We start from the raw sequence: 15,391 nt of genomic DNA, 5'->3' as shown, positions 1-15,391 counted from the left end.
ACTATTGATTTTCTCATAAACAGTGTTGACTACACTGTAAACATCAGTCAAGCTAATATAAATATTGCAAATAAGTATATTAGCAACAATGACTGTGATATAAATAATGTTGATGCCAGTATAAACGAAATTGTGTAAATTATGTTTGTCATTAGAACGATAATCCTTAAAATATGCATATTGGTTGATTTAACAATATGAGGCCAAATTTTGCTCTCCTATTCACCCATGTAATCCCACTGATTTAACAGAGTTACACTCAAAGAAGCATACCTGCTCCTGCCTCTGCAATTCTGGATGGTCTTTTCTGAAAAAGGACTAGTGTCATGATTCTACATAAGGAATGGGTGGCAGGATTCTGGAGAACCCACAGTATGTGTGTAGTGTAGCTCAGCTCTGGGGGCCATCTTTTTGTGAGATGCAGGAAGTAGGTGGGTTGAGGAAGGGGTAGAGCCTGGAGATCTGCTGCTATACCAATCCTCCCATCTTCTTCCCTGGAGGGTAGGGGCCCACATAACATATTTCACCTTTTATTTATATACAGGTATTAACATTGAATAGATCTGATAGCCCTTCTGCCAAATTCTGCTTTTAGTTATACAGCAGTGCAACCACACTGACTTTGGTGAAGTCACAAGTTCCTGCATTTTGCTGCTTTGGGGATATTTCCACCCCCTCAAATCTCACTTACTCCTCTCTGTATGGAAAAAGGGAGGGGAGATTATAGACCTTAATAAAAGAATGTTGTACTGTATTTCCACATGTTATCCTTGTCTTCTTTTCTCAAAGTCACATCTTCTACATCTGTTTTCCCAGACTTGTAACCGAAAATTAACTCCCTGGTTTTGAGCTGATTTTTAGAGTATTTAACATTTGATATCACTTTATGGGCTTATCTACACTTACATTTTATAGTGCTCAAACTTGCTGGCTCAGAGGGGTGAAAAATCACCCTCCTGAGTGCAACAGGTCTGAGTGCTTTAAAGTGCTAGTGTAGACAGGCTCGGAGCACTGGGAGCCATACTCCCTGCACTCAGAGCTAATCCCCTCATGGAGATGGACTACCAGGAGCGCTGGGAGAGCTCTCTCCCAGTGCTTGTGTGCGACCACACTCGCACTACCCGGCACTGCCATGGGAGCGTTCCCGCGACAGCGCTTTGAAGTTTCCAATGTAGCCATGCCCTTAGTGTTTAGAGCAGACTACAGTTGCAGTTCTGAGTTCTCAGCAGTGCTGAGGTGTCTCAACTTGGATACTCAAAATGTAATGAACACACCATTAGTGGTCACCTGTGAAAATTTTGGTTTATGAGACTTGCACAACATCACATAAGAACTTTGGCAGAGGGAGGAATAGAATCCAGTTCCCCAGAATGGAATTTAATTGCTTTAATCATGAGACCATCCTTTCTCTTCCTGCAGTTCCTTGCCTCATTTACTACATACATACCTTCCAGCTCCTTCAACAAATGAAGCCGGTATCCTGCAGAGAACAGCCTCATTCACTATACAACGCTGATTTATTCACCGAGCACATTCTGTCCTATGCACCAAATGAGGCAGGGTTCTGTATGGAACATGTGCAAACTGAGATTTTTCAGAGGCTTATAATATGGCCCAGTTTGGCCTAATTTTTATGAGGATAGCAAAAGGCACATCCCTAGCACAAGGAAGACCCCTGCTGCTAGATCTCTGCTCCAAAGCATGGAGACACAAGGGCCTTTTAGCTGAAAGCTTAAAAAAAAATCAGCTTCAGGCCAGCACTTTGAACCTGTAAGTTATAAGTAGATGGAAAATGTCAGGCAACTTTAACTAAAGCCGGCACTACTTGCATCACATACAATATGAGGGCTAAGTACAGTATTTTTATTAGCTTTTTTTTTTCAAGTAGTATATTTGAAAATCAATGTGTTGCATCTAACTTATTTTGTAAATATGTCTTTTATTAGTTCACAGCACACACACTAGAAGATACCAGAAACACTGGCAATGTGGTTTTACAAGACAGTTCTTGCTTACAAACACCTGAAATGCCGGCAGTTGTCATAGACACTGAACATCCTTCAAAAAGTCTACAGATTGATGAATCTCCCTCCATGATCTCTGGTAGTAAAGAACAGCATGAAGCATTAAAAAACAAGATAGAAAGTGAAATGGATCCCTCAGACATTTCAAATGTGAGTGCTGCCAGATTGGTAAGACAATTTACAAGAATTCTGAATAAATTACAAAGATGTGCCTTGGGTTTCTCATTCTGCTTTGCACAATATTTAATGTTAGCCTAGTAAAGAAGTTGTGAAAAAGTCCACAGAGCACCAAATGTATATAGTATGGCAAAAAATCATTTTTTGCATATGTCCAAGCACATTCAACTCTAGAATTGATTACAGTAAGACATCCGAGTTAGGCTAAAATACAGTAATGCACTGATTTGGATTACAAAAGTCACAACTCCAGTTCTTTCTGGAGACATGATCAGAATGATTTTTCACTTCCTTTCATAATTGTTGATTTTAAACAGGCCTCCCGTTCATTGTTACAGTAATTCCACTAATTGCTTGGATTGGAAGAGCATGAGTTATTGAAATTCATTTGGAATTATCAGACTTCTTTCCCCACTAAAATCAAGCCAACTCTTCTCTTATGTCTTCCCATGCAACTAGCAAGCATGACTGACATATGGTTTGGGGCTATTTCTTACCAGGGACCTTGTACAATATGCAATATTTCCTTATACTTTTTTCTTTATTTTCTTTGTTTGCTTATTTTGAAGTATAAGCAGCATGAAGAATATTTTATTTCTGATCCTTTCAACACTTTGGTACTTTAAAAAAATGTGCCTTAGTGCTGATGTAACAATCTGAATAATAATTTTACTGTGTACAATTTAAATATGTTGCATACTGTTCAAACAGAACTTTTTCTTGTCTAATAAAGCAAGCTAGAAACTGTGTTAAAATCTCTGACATTAATCTCCCATGCCATTAAAATCACACATGGATGTCACTTTGCAGCAAGAGGATTTCCAAGAACAGACTGCTAATCTTAATTATAACTTTATTTCATGATACTAAGTAAAATACCTTTGACATGCAAGACCATTTTCTAATTAAAGGTGTCACCTTGTTCTTGGCTTTGACAGAGGGGCCAAGGAATTGAAGGGTCATGATGAATGAATTATCCATTTACCCCTATGTTTTGCCTACATTAGGAGATGTTACTGAGTATAAACATGGCTTCTAATAATTGAGTTAGCTGACATAATGTTGGCCATGACTTTTTGGCCTGTGTAGATAAGGACAAGTTATGTTCATCATCATGTAGCTAGTCTTGTTCCCTGATCCTCTCATGGAATGGCCATTCCGTATGCAGAGTACAGTTATGGTCTCAAATTTTGTATTGAGAGAGTAACGAGTTTTTGTAGTCCTCATAGCTTGTTTTTGGCTTATGAAGAATCCCATAGCAAATCAGCAAATATCTAAGTAGATATTTAGTTCTACCGCAGCTTATATAAAAAAAACCCTCTTCTTGTTCTAGAACTCTCTAGAGTCATTCTACCAGAAATACTGCAGCTTCCAAAGCATGTGTTCTCCCTGGGTTCCTATACTGCAGATCTGCAAGGATGCCACTTAACACTCAGTTCAGACTTCCAACAGTATTGTCTAGATTCACAGGCTAGATTAAATTCCTCCTTTGTAAAGTGTTCCTGAAGTTCATTTTGATATCATATTGTAAGAGATTTTCTTGTAGCTATTTAATTAATTTGTTTGAAACTGCTAGGATTTTAGTCCGTTAAATTAATTCATTAAATGTATCCTTTAAATGTACCCAACTACTATAGAAAATGACTGTAAATTGACCTAAAAATGTAACATGATCCATATTTGGAAAACTACTTATTTCTAACCTTCTGGTCCAGTTCTAATTTTTGATTTTCTATACAGTCTATGGCAGAAGTCCTTGCTAAAAAAGAAGAGTTAGCAGATCGCCTGGAAAAGGCCAATGAAGAAGCAATAGCTAGTGCCATTGCAGAAGAAGAGCAGTTAACTAGAGAAATTGAAGCAGAAGAAAATAATGACATTAACATTGAGACTGACAATGACAGTGATTTTTCTGTGAGTTTTCAGTCTGTTTTAAAATAATTAATTTTAGTTATCAGAATGTAAGCATAGAATTTAATTTCACATTCCTACTTGCTATATGCAGTTTATTTTATATGCAAATATATCTGTTTATACATGTATTACATTATCATGTAATAACTGTGACAACTATATCAATTTATAGAAATTTGCTGAAGATATTTTTAATCTTACTGTGTTTCACTTTCTGTATTGCATATTACTGTAGTTGCTAATTAGTCAGCAAGACCAACTAACTAGCAGAGCATTTAAGCATTTTATCTGGAAAGATCCTGTACTACTTTTAAAGAAAGCAGAGATGGAAATTGAAGGGAGATGTTTGGTGTGAGTCTTTGATCAGCACATTTAATTTTTTAGTTGTCTTAAAGAGAAAATTTCACGTCTTGCTGAAGTATGTTTTACCCTCAAAATTTCAAAAAAATATTTACATTAATAACCAAAAGCTCAATTTTGCTGCCATTACTCACATTGTGTAATACCTTACTCCACGAGTATTCTCACTGAAATCTAAGGGAATGTGTCTACACTACGAAATTAGGCTGAATTTATAGAAGTCGATTTTTTAGGAAGTGATTTTATACTGTCGATTGTTTGTGTCCCCTCTAAGCACATTAAGTTGGCAGAGTGCATCCACAGTACCAAGGCTAGCGGCGACTTTCGGAGCGTTGCACTATGGGTAGCTATCTCACAGTTCCCACAGTCTCGGCCACCCATTGGAATTCTAGGTTGAGCTCCCACTGCCTGATGGTGCAAAAACATTGTCGCGGTTGGTTTTGGGTACATGTCGTCAGTTACCCCTCCCTCCATGAGAGCAACAGCAGACAATTGTTTCGCACCTTTTTTTCCGCGCAGACGCCATGCCACAGCAAGCGTTCAGCCCGCTCAGCTCAGCCACCACTGTTGTGTCCTGGGTGCTGCTGGCAACAGACAGAGGAGTAGGGCTGCAAACCATCATCACACTTCCGCTGCCACTCTGCTCTCCTGCTCTGGCAGCAGACTGTGCAACAGAGCTGCAAACCATCATCATCGAACAACAGCTTCCACTGCCACTCTGTTCTGGCAGCAGACGGTGCAATAGGGCTGCAAACCATTGTCATGCTTCCGCTGCCACTCTGCTCTCCCACTCTGGCAGCAGACGGTGCAGTAGGGCTGCAACCCATCGTCACGCATCTGCTGCCACTCTGCTTTCCTGCAGACACCATACCACGGCAAGCATGGAGACCGCTCAGATCACCGTAGCAGTTCTTGGTAGTCCATCGATCCGGTGATGACAAATCTGAGCAAATCATCTGTTGTTGGTCTCATGGTGTGCCCTCTGATGGCTATACAAGCCAATTCTAGAGGTGCACATTTGACTGCAGATGGTGCATGGGAAGTTTGCATTCAGTGGGTTGTGCGCTGCTGGTGCTCTGTGATGTCGTTCGCGTGCCTCTTGTAGATGCCGGCAGCGGTCTTCCTCAAAGGCGATGCAGGTATTTCTGACTGTTGCACGCCACTGTGTTGTGTTGCTGGCGGCGTCCTCGAGGTCCCTGGGTTTGATACTGCTATACTGCAGATTGGCTTTGATGGTGTCCTTGTAACGTTTTTGTGGACGACCTATATGCCGGATGCCCTGGGAGAGCTCACCATAGAGAAGCTGGCGAGGGATTCTGTTGGCATCCATGCGGCTGACGACTGGTCCAACGTAGCTGTGACTTCATGATCATCATTTCGATGCTTGTCATCTGGGCTCTCTCGAGGACCTCAAGATTGGGCACTTTGTCTTGCCAGCGGATCTTCATGATGTTGCGGAGACAACACATGTGGAATGCTTCGAGCTGCTTGATGCGCTGCCTATATAGTGGCCATATTTCACACCCGTACAAAAGAGATGAAAGAACAGCAGCTCTATACACAAGCAGTTTTGTTGACATCCAGATGTTATGGTGGTTTAAAACTTTGACATGCAGATAGCCAAGTGCCTGGCTTGCTTTGGATATTCATGCATTGATCTCATTATCCAGTGATCCATCACTGAATATGACACTACCCAGGTATTTAAAGTTCTCCGCTACTTTAAGCTGAGTGCCATCAGTGGAGATACTTGGGACAGAAGCATTTGATCCAGGTACAGGCTGATGGAGAACTTCTCTCTTTCCGAGGCTGATAGTTAGTCCGAAGAGTTGCGAGGTCTCGGCAAACTTGTTGACAATGTGCTGAAGATCATTTTCAGTGTGAGCCATGAGGGCACAGTCATCGGCAAAGAGTGCCTCAAGAAGGAGTTTCTGCACTGTCTTAGTCTTTGCATTCAGGCGACGGAGGTCAAAAAGTGAACCATCGTGCCGGCATTTCAAATATATACCTCGATCCAGATCTTTCATTGCATGGTTGAGGACGCATGCAAAGAACAGGTTAAATAAGACAGGAGCGAGAACACATCCTTGTTTCACGCCGTTGGTGATGTTGAAGGGGGCAGATGTGGCTCCATCAGACAATACTTCGCCTGTCATGCTGTCATGAAAAAGGCATATAATCTGGACAAATTTTCTTGGGCAGCCAAGTCGTGTTAGAGTAGTCCAAAGGGCTTCCCTGTTGACGGTATCAAACGCCTTTGTCAGATCTATGAAGACAGCATACAGGTGCATGTTCTGTTCAATACACTTCTCTTGTATTGTCTGACAGCAAACACCATGTCAGCTGTGCTCCAGTCAGGTCGAAAACCACATTGACTTTCAGGTAGATTTGCCTCAGAAATACTGGCTGTTAGGTGGTTCAAGATGATGCGGGTGGTGATTTTCCCTCCAACAGAGAGGAGGGATATGCCTCTATAATTTCCACATTCTGCTTTGCTGCCTTTGTTCTTGAAAAGAGAGACAATAGTAGCGTTGCGGAGGTCCTGTGGTATGTTTTCATCCTCCCAGATGCTGATGATCACGCTGTGTAACACTGCTAGTGCTGCTGGACCTGCTGCTTTGTATCTCTCTGCTGGTATCCCATCTTTTCCAGGAGCTTTTCCTGAAATCATCTGGCTAACAGCTTTCTTAATCTCATCTATAGTGGGCAGAGAGTCAAGATCTGTCAGAGCAGGTTGTTGTGGAATTTCATTGAGGACTTTATTATTCACGGTTGATGGTCTATTGAGAAGGTTGCTAAAGTGTTCTCGCCATCTTTCGTTGATGCCTTCTTTATCTTTAATCAGCGTTGTGTTGTCTGATGAGAGCAGTGGAGTGGTCCTTAGTTTAGAAGGTCCATAGACAGTCTTGATAGCACTGAAGAACATCTTTGAGTTGTGGGTCTCAGCATAGTGCTCGATTTCTTTGGCTTTGCTCTCCCACCAGTTGTCTTGTATCTGACGGAGGTCTTTCTGTGTTTTGCTCTGAAGGTACTTGAAATGTTCCCGTTTGGAGACTGAGGAGGGATCATTCTGCCATTCGATAAAGGCTTTTCTCTTTACTTCCAGAGCTGAGCATATTTCTTCTTGGTTCTCATCAAACCATTCCTGATGGCAATCCTGAGCCCCATAAACACCTCGCGTATTATCCTGCAGTATATGCAGCACCAGAACCTGCAAAAGCAGGCGAGGAAGCGACGGCAGTGCAGTGACGACAGTGATGAGGACATGGACACAGACTTCTCTCAAAGCACAGGCCCTGGCAATTTGGACGTCATGGTGGTAATGGGGCAGGCTCATGCTGTGGAACGCCGATTCTGGGCCCGGGAAACAAGCACAGACTAGTGGGATCGCATAGTGTTGCAGGTCTGGGATGATTCCCATTGGGTGCAAAACTTTCGCATGCGTAAGGGCACTTTCATGGAACTTTGTGACTTGCTTTCCCCTGCCCTGAAGCGCAAGAATACCAAGATGAGAACAGCCCTTGCAGTTCACAAGTGAGTGGTGATAGCCCTCTGGAAGCTTGCAATGCCAGACAGCTACCACTTAGTCGGGAATCAGTTTGGAGTGGGAAAATCTACTGTGGGGGCTGTTGTGATCCAGGTAGCCAACACAATCACTGAGCTGCTGCTATCAAGGGTAGTGACTCTGGGAAATGTACAGGTCATAGTGGATGGCTTTGCTGCAGTGGGATTCCCTAACTGTGGTGGGGCAATAGACGGAACTCATATCCCTATCTTGGGCCCGGAACACCAAGGCAGTCCATAAAGTGCAAGGGATACTTTTCAATGGTGCTGCAAGCACTGGTGGATCACAAGGGACATTTCACCGACATCAATGTGGGATGGCTGGGAAAGGTACATGATGCTCGCATCTTCAGGAACTCCGGTCTGTCTGAATGGCTGCAGCAAGGGACTTACTTTCCAGACCAGAAAATAACTGTTGGGGATATTGAAATGCCTATAGTTATCCTTGGGAAACAAGCCTCCCCATTAATGCCATGGCTCATGAAGCCATACACAGGCACCCTGGACAGTAGTCAGGAGCTGTTCAACTATAGGCTGAGCAAGTGCAGAATGGTGGTAGAATATGCATTTGGATGTTTAAAAGCGCATTGGCGTAGTTTACTGACTCAGTTAGACCTCAGCGAGACCAATATTACCATTGTTATTACTGCTTGCTATGTGCTCCACAATATCTGTGAGAGTAAAGGGGAGACATTTATGGCGGGGTGGGACGTTGAGACAAATTGCCTGGCTTCTGATTGCGCGCAGCCCGACACCAGGGCAGTTAGAAGAGCACAGCAGGGCGCACTGTGCATCAGAGAAGCTTTGAAAACCAGTTTAATGACTGGCCAAGCTACGGTGTGAAAGTTCTGTTTGTTTCTCCGTGATGAACACGTCCCTCCCCGCCTTGGTTCACTCTACTTTCCTGTAAGCTAAACACCCTCCCGTCCCCCCTTCGATCACCACTTGCAGAGGCGATAATGTCATTGTTGCTTCACATTCTTGCATTCTTTATTAACTCATCACACAAATAGGGGAATAACTGCCAAGGTAGAGCAGGAGGGGTGTTGGAGGAGGGAGGCACCAGGTGGGATGGTGGAGGAGGGGAGAAGGGAAGGACAGGGCCACACTGCACTTCAAATCTTATTGAATGCCAGCCTTCTGTTGCTTGGGCAGTCCTCTGGGGTGGAGTCGTTGGGTTCCCAGAGTGTGGTCCCCCCCAGCGTTCTTGGGCATCTGGGTGAGGAGGCTATGGAACTTGGGGAGGAGGGTGGTTGGTTACACAGGGGCTGCAGTGGCTATCTGTGCTCCTGCTGTCTTCCCTGCACCTCAACCATATGCTGGAGCATATCAGTTTGATCCTCCAATAGCCTCAGCATTGCATTCTGCCTCCTGTCATCACGCTGCTGCCATCTATCCTCTCACTCCAGCCATCTATCCTCTTATGCGTCCCTCCTGTCCTCATGTTCATTTTGTGCTTTCCTGGAATCTCACATTGTCTGCCTCCACGCATTCAGTGCGGGAGGACTCCATGAGCTCAGAGAACATTTCATTGCAAGTGCATTTTTTTCGTCGTCTTATCTACGCTAGCCTCTGGGACGGAGATGATAGGGGGAGTGTTGAAACATTTGCAGCTGTGGAAGGAAAAAAAGGAAGAGTTGGGTTGACCATTTAAAATGGGTTGGCACACAGCCCAGCAGGAACGGCCACCTCTGAATGTCACCTTAATAAAACTCCCCTATTTCAACCAGGTGACCAGGAATGATATCACTCTCCTGAGAATAACAGAGAGATAAAGAATGGATGTTGCTTGATTGCATTCCAGTAGCTTTACTGGCCGTGAATACATCCCACGTCTTCATGGCAAAGGTACACTCACCAGAGGTGCCTTTTCCACCTTCAAGGTCTGGGAGCTGTAATGGGAGGATAATGTCTCCAGGGTAATAAACAGTTCCTGGCTGTCAGGAGAATGGTTTCTCCACTTGCCTGCGGTGCACTATCATCAATCACCTCCTCCTCATCATCTTCCTCGTCCCCAAAATCCTCATCCCTGTTGTGTGAGACTCCCTTGCAGGAGTCCACGTACAAGGGTGGGGTAATTGTAGGTGCACCCCTTAGAATTGCATGCAGCTCATGATAGAAGCGGCATGTCTGGGGGTCTGACTTGGAGCGGCCGTTTGCCTCTTTGTTTTTTTGGTAGGCTTGCCTGAACTTCTTAAGTTTCACGTGGCACTGCTGCAGGTCCCTGTTATAGCCTCTGTCCTTCATGCCCTTGAAGATTTTTTTTTCAAATATTTTGGCATTTCGTCTTTTGGAATGGAGTTCTGATAGCACGGATTCATCTCCCCATACAGTGATCAGATCCAGTACCTCCCATTCGGTCCATGCTGGAGCTCTTTTGCAATTCTGGGACTCCATGGTCATCTCTGCTGATGAGCTTGCCACGCTGGCCAAACAGGCAATGAAGTTCAAATGTTCACCGGGCTTTTCCTGTCTACCTGGCCAGTGCATGTGAATTGAGAGTGCTGTCCAGAGCAGTCACAATGGAGCACTCTGGGATAGCTCCCGGAGGCTAGTACTGTCGAATTGCGTCAACACTACCCTCAAATTCGACCCAGCGATGTCGATTTCAGCGCTAATCCCCTCATCGGGCAGGAGTACAGAAATCGATTTTAAGACCCCTTTAAGTCGACAAAAATGGCTTTGTTGTGTGGATGGGTGCAGGGTTAAATCGATCTAACACTACTAAATTCGACCTTAACTCATAGTGTAGACAAGGACTATGTGTCCACTCATGGAGTAGGGTACTACTCAGTGTGACTGGCGGTAGCAGAAAGAGTCTGCAAGTGACTATGGGAATAAGGTAGCTAAAACCCCACACAGAGATTAATTATTTAGGGCACAATCCTGGAAATACACATTTGAGTGACTTTGCATAGAATTTAGTTGAGGAAGACTACTCATCTGAGTAAAGTGATTCATGTATATTTGCAGGACTGTATCCTTCGCTTATGAGCACTTTAGGGTAGGGACTATGTTTATATAATACCTAGCAGAGTGGAGCCCCAGTCCCTACTGGGACATTTGAACAGTTCTGTGAAACTTATAAGAACAATAATACAAAACTCAAGATTCTGTAAACAGGGTGTAGGACTTTATGGTTGTTTATTAGTCTTCAAGATGTAAAATGCTTAGTAGCAGCTGGAGCTGTCATTTGTAATTAAGGCATTATTCTGCAATTAAAAATTACATAAAAATTGACTTCTCTTAGGATTCACTGTATTTCTGCAGATGTATCTCTTTTAATTGCCTTTAATCTTTAATCTAAGTTTGTACAGCATTATAAAATCCATCTAGTATGTTTTGATTTCATGGGTCATTTTGTGAAATTTCAGGCTAGCATGGGCAGTGGAAGTATATCTTTCTGTGGCATGTCTATGGACTGGAATGATGTCCTGGCAGATTATGAAGGTAAAGATTTATGTATTCATCTAGACACACAAAATGACAGTTTATGAAAGAGACTTTCTTTTCATACTCAGTTATGCATTTGGAATAGAAATGACTCCCAAATCATTGAGAAGTTCAGAACGATGTTAGTTGGATATTGTTGGACATTATATTTTAAATTATGTAAGTTATTGTTTCCTTTCTGTGCAGCTCGTGAATCATGGCGTCAAAATAATTCATGGGGTGATATAGTGGAAGAAGAACCTGCGCGTCCACCAGGCCATGGAATACATATGCATGAGAAACTCTCTTCACCATCTCGCAAAAGGTCTTAGAATTTTCGACTGTCTTGAATAGCCAAAATAGAAGTAGATTCAACTGTTGCATGAAGTTTTTATGTTAATAATTTCTTGTCTTCTTTATAAAGTGCTTTGTAATTTGTGGAGGGAAAAAGCTTATATAAGAGCTGGTTATTATTGTTATAAAGTTTGTTACATTTGTACTGTATTATACAGTAGTTCAAATGCTAAAATGTTCTGAGATTAAAAGAACAGAACAAGGATAATATTAAATATATTAATCAAACACCTATAAATTAGATTAAATCAAATAAGTTACATTTCAGCAGTATAATGCTTTTTTTACTTTCTTAAATATATTTGGATAGCTGAATTGCTTATAGGATTGTCAATCTCAGTTCTTTGTCTCATTAACTTATTTTATTATGTGTATATTAAAAGAACAATAGCAGAATCTAAAAAGAAACATGAGGAGAAACAGATGAAAGCTCAACAGCTGAGAGAAAAGTTACGTGAAGAGAAAACGCTAAAGCTTCAAAAACTGATGGAGCGGGTAAGCTTTCTATAGTTAAAAAGATCCAGTTTATTTTAATTTAGAAGAGTATATTTTGTTCACATGGTCCAAAAACATACTCTACAATTAAATTCAGAGCTAATTTCAGAATGAACCTTGTCTTCTGGGTCTGAGTTAGCAGAATCTTAGTGCATGACACAATTGACCTGACTTTCTAGGAGGCTTGTATATTATTATTATTATTATTTGTTACCCAAAGTCTCATTCTAGATTGGGCTCCCATTGTGCGATGTGTCTTCCTCGAGTGTTAAAAGAGAAGCAACAGAAAAAAGACAGGGGGAGGGGGATAAAAAACACACAAACCGCTGATCAGAGTGATGACAGGCATGCATCTCGTTAGTTCATTTTCATCTATCTCTCACTCTTTCTATCTCTCTATCTATTTTGGGAGCCAGACAGGGCAAGGGGAATGAAATAGTCAATAAGGAATAAAAGGGAAGAGGGACAATGTTGGGGATGGAGAGATGGGTACAGGAAAGGCAGGAAAAATTGAGAGGTCACTGGTAGGTATAGGATTGTGCAGGAGAGGAATGAGAGGAGATTGGGGTGAGCAATCAGCCATCAGTAAGAAAATCATGTTCATACTTCAGATTGTAAAGAGCAGTCTTCTGATATTGCTAGCATCCAGTGGCTGTGCAGATATCTCTCCCTTCTGTGCTGCTCCAAGCTGTTACTGCAGGAGTCCCTGGTGCTTCTAGGGATTGGCTTCATCAGAAGGGCCTGATCTGCACCCTGTCTGAGGGCGCCTTTTGAGTTTGTTATATTACCTGAATCAAAAGGCTTTTGTCATACTGCGTACAATACTGCACTGGCCTTGTAAAATAGTGTTGAGATCATTAAACAAAGAGTTATTGCTAAATCATTAAGCGGTGTGAGATTTATGAGAAAATCTCACACTAAGTCCTTTTTACTCAGAGAAAGTGCTCTAAATACTGAGACATATCAAAAGAGCTCACTTAATTGTAGCATTTTTTGACTCAGTTCCCTTTGAGCTAGACTGAAATTACTGCAGGGTTTTGCAGGATAGCTTAACTTTGTACTGTCACAAGTGTAGGTAAAGGTTACAAAGTGGAAAACAATGGGGAAAATTCAGACATTAACTGCTGTATTGTATTAATAATGTACTAACTCACTGTGTGTAGGAGAAAGATGTGCGAAAGTGGAAAGAAGAATTACTGGACCAGAGACGCAGGATGATGGAGGAAAAATTACTTCATGCTGAATTTAAACGTGAAGTGCAGTTACAGGCAATTGTGAAAAAAGCACAAGAAGAAGAAGCAAAGGTAGGATGTCTGTATAGAAAAATATTTATTATTTGTTGAGTGTGCTCAGCACTATACATGATCTTATGATCAGATATATGAAGGCAATATGAATCAGACATATGATCACCAGTCAAGCAGATAAGGTTTGGTTTCAGAATGGTGAACATTTTCTTTTAAAAAAAAATCCCTTCATGGGTGAACTATCATTGCTAAGCTTAGTGGAAGAAATATGTTTTAAGGAGAGATTTGAATAAAGAGCAGCCTTTGGATAGTGCATAATATAGTCCCCTCTACACCTGAGAGTGCATAATGGGTCTTTCAGTAATTTGCACCCCTGAAGGTTCACAGAAGGAGCCTGTCCTTTTAATTACAATTGTCCCTGTAGCTTTGCATGAGATGTGCAAAGTGAGGAAAGCTCATTGTGCTCTTCCTATGCTACACTCCCACTCTAGGACTAAGGGACAATCTGGCCCTTTAAGTGGAGTCCTGTAACATTTTTCACATGTTCATACTAACCCACTGTTCCTTCCCAGTGGTTTGGATTTAGATATGGCTGGAATCCCAAACACAAGTAAAGTAGTGACTCATGATCAGTGCACTGAACGTGATTGAGAGCCCCCAATATAGACTTATTACACTTTAAAATTTACTTACCTCCTGGGTCTGTGAAGTACCTCGCTGAAGAAACAAGAATGTAGATTAGAATATTAATTTTTTACATTAATTAAATGCATTGATGTTTGTGTTTTCAGCTGTTGTTTCTTTTTCTTTTAAAATCAATATGGTGTTAGTAATGTTGTTAAATTATTGGAGAGCATGTAATCTTATAATAGAATCATAGGACTGGAAGGGACCTTGAGGTCATCTAGTTCAGTTCCCTGCAGTCATGGCAGGACTAAGTATTTGGCATAGTGTATTTATTCTGAGAAGATAGACAAAACATATCAATGGTTTATTGACTTGAACTAAGGTGGTAGTTGCTGATAAATGCTTTTCGTTTTAGTTTATTGAACTGTTACTTTATTAACTTAGAAGAATTTATTTTAAAGCTCCTTTCTACTGTAACAAAGGTGTCCTCTTACTACTAGAATGCTTTGTTTTATATGTAGTGATGCTCTGTATCTGAACTATGATTGATACACCTTTTCAACCTTGTTAATTATCATAATCATGACAAAATTGGTTTAGCAGTTTAACTTAATGGTTGTTTCTGTCACTTAGTCCAGACTCTCTTCTAAACTATCTACTTCAGTCTCACACAGTTACCTTCATTATTATTTCATTAAACCAGTGTGACTTCTGTAATCATATTACCTAAATCACACTTAACATAATTCCCAACCAAGCCGATGTTTGAAATGTTGTTTATGTTTAATGTGTGAAATCTGCTGCCTCTTGTGGTTCTTTTGTTCTTGAAGATCAAGGGGTATGTCTACACTGGAAACTTCAAAGTGCTGGCACGGGAGCGTTCCCGCGGCAGCGCTTTGAAGTGAGTGTGCTGGGAGAACTCTCTCCCAGCACTCCTGGTAATCTACCTCCACGCGGGGATTAGCTGTGAGTGCTGGGAGCCCGGCTCTCAGCGCTCAGAGCCTGTCTACACTAGTGCTTTAAAGTGCTCAGACTTGTTGCGCTCAGGGGGGTGATCTTTCACACCTTTGAGTCAGCAACTTAGAGCACTATAAAATGTAACTGTGAACAAGCCCAAGGTTAATTGAGTTTACAGAAATACTAGCTGATGTGTAGTACAGTTAAAAGACCATGATGACTGTTGCTGTCCAATTGGTTTTC

At 41.8% G+C, this 15,391-nt stretch overlaps 1 protein-coding gene across 5 annotated transcripts in view; it reads left to right on the top strand.

The window, feature by feature from the left end:
- Window positions 1–15,391, top strand: part of SCAPER (S-phase cyclin A associated protein in the ER) — a 362,895-nt gene that overhangs the window by 101,293 nt on the left and 246,211 nt on the right. For 4 of the 5 annotated variants that reach the window (XM_030579108.1, XM_030579104.1, XM_030579107.1 and 1 more), the window contains 6 exons: window positions 1,947–2,192; window positions 3,942–4,112; window positions 11,411–11,486; window positions 11,676–11,793; window positions 12,206–12,317; window positions 13,481–13,621. In XM_030579108.1, coding sequence (XP_030434968.1) covers window positions 1,947–2,192; window positions 3,942–4,112; window positions 11,411–11,486; window positions 11,676–11,793; window positions 12,206–12,317; window positions 13,481–13,621 — 864 coding nt within the window. The remainder of the gene's footprint in view (window positions 1–1,946; window positions 2,193–3,941; window positions 4,113–11,410; window positions 11,487–11,675; window positions 11,794–12,205; window positions 12,318–13,480; window positions 13,622–15,391) is intronic. The other variant, XM_030579106.1, reaches the window with a different exon arrangement.

The sequence above is a fragment of the Gopherus evgoodei genome, chromosome 10 (genome assembly GCF_007399415.2).
Source record: "Gopherus evgoodei ecotype Sinaloan lineage chromosome 10, rGopEvg1_v1.p, whole genome shotgun sequence".
In the NCBI taxonomy this organism is placed as follows: domain Eukaryota; kingdom Metazoa; phylum Chordata; order Testudines; family Testudinidae; genus Gopherus; species Gopherus evgoodei.
The sequence above is the reverse complement of the archived record's forward strand: the minus strand, read 5'-3'. Positions and strand labels throughout refer to the sequence as shown.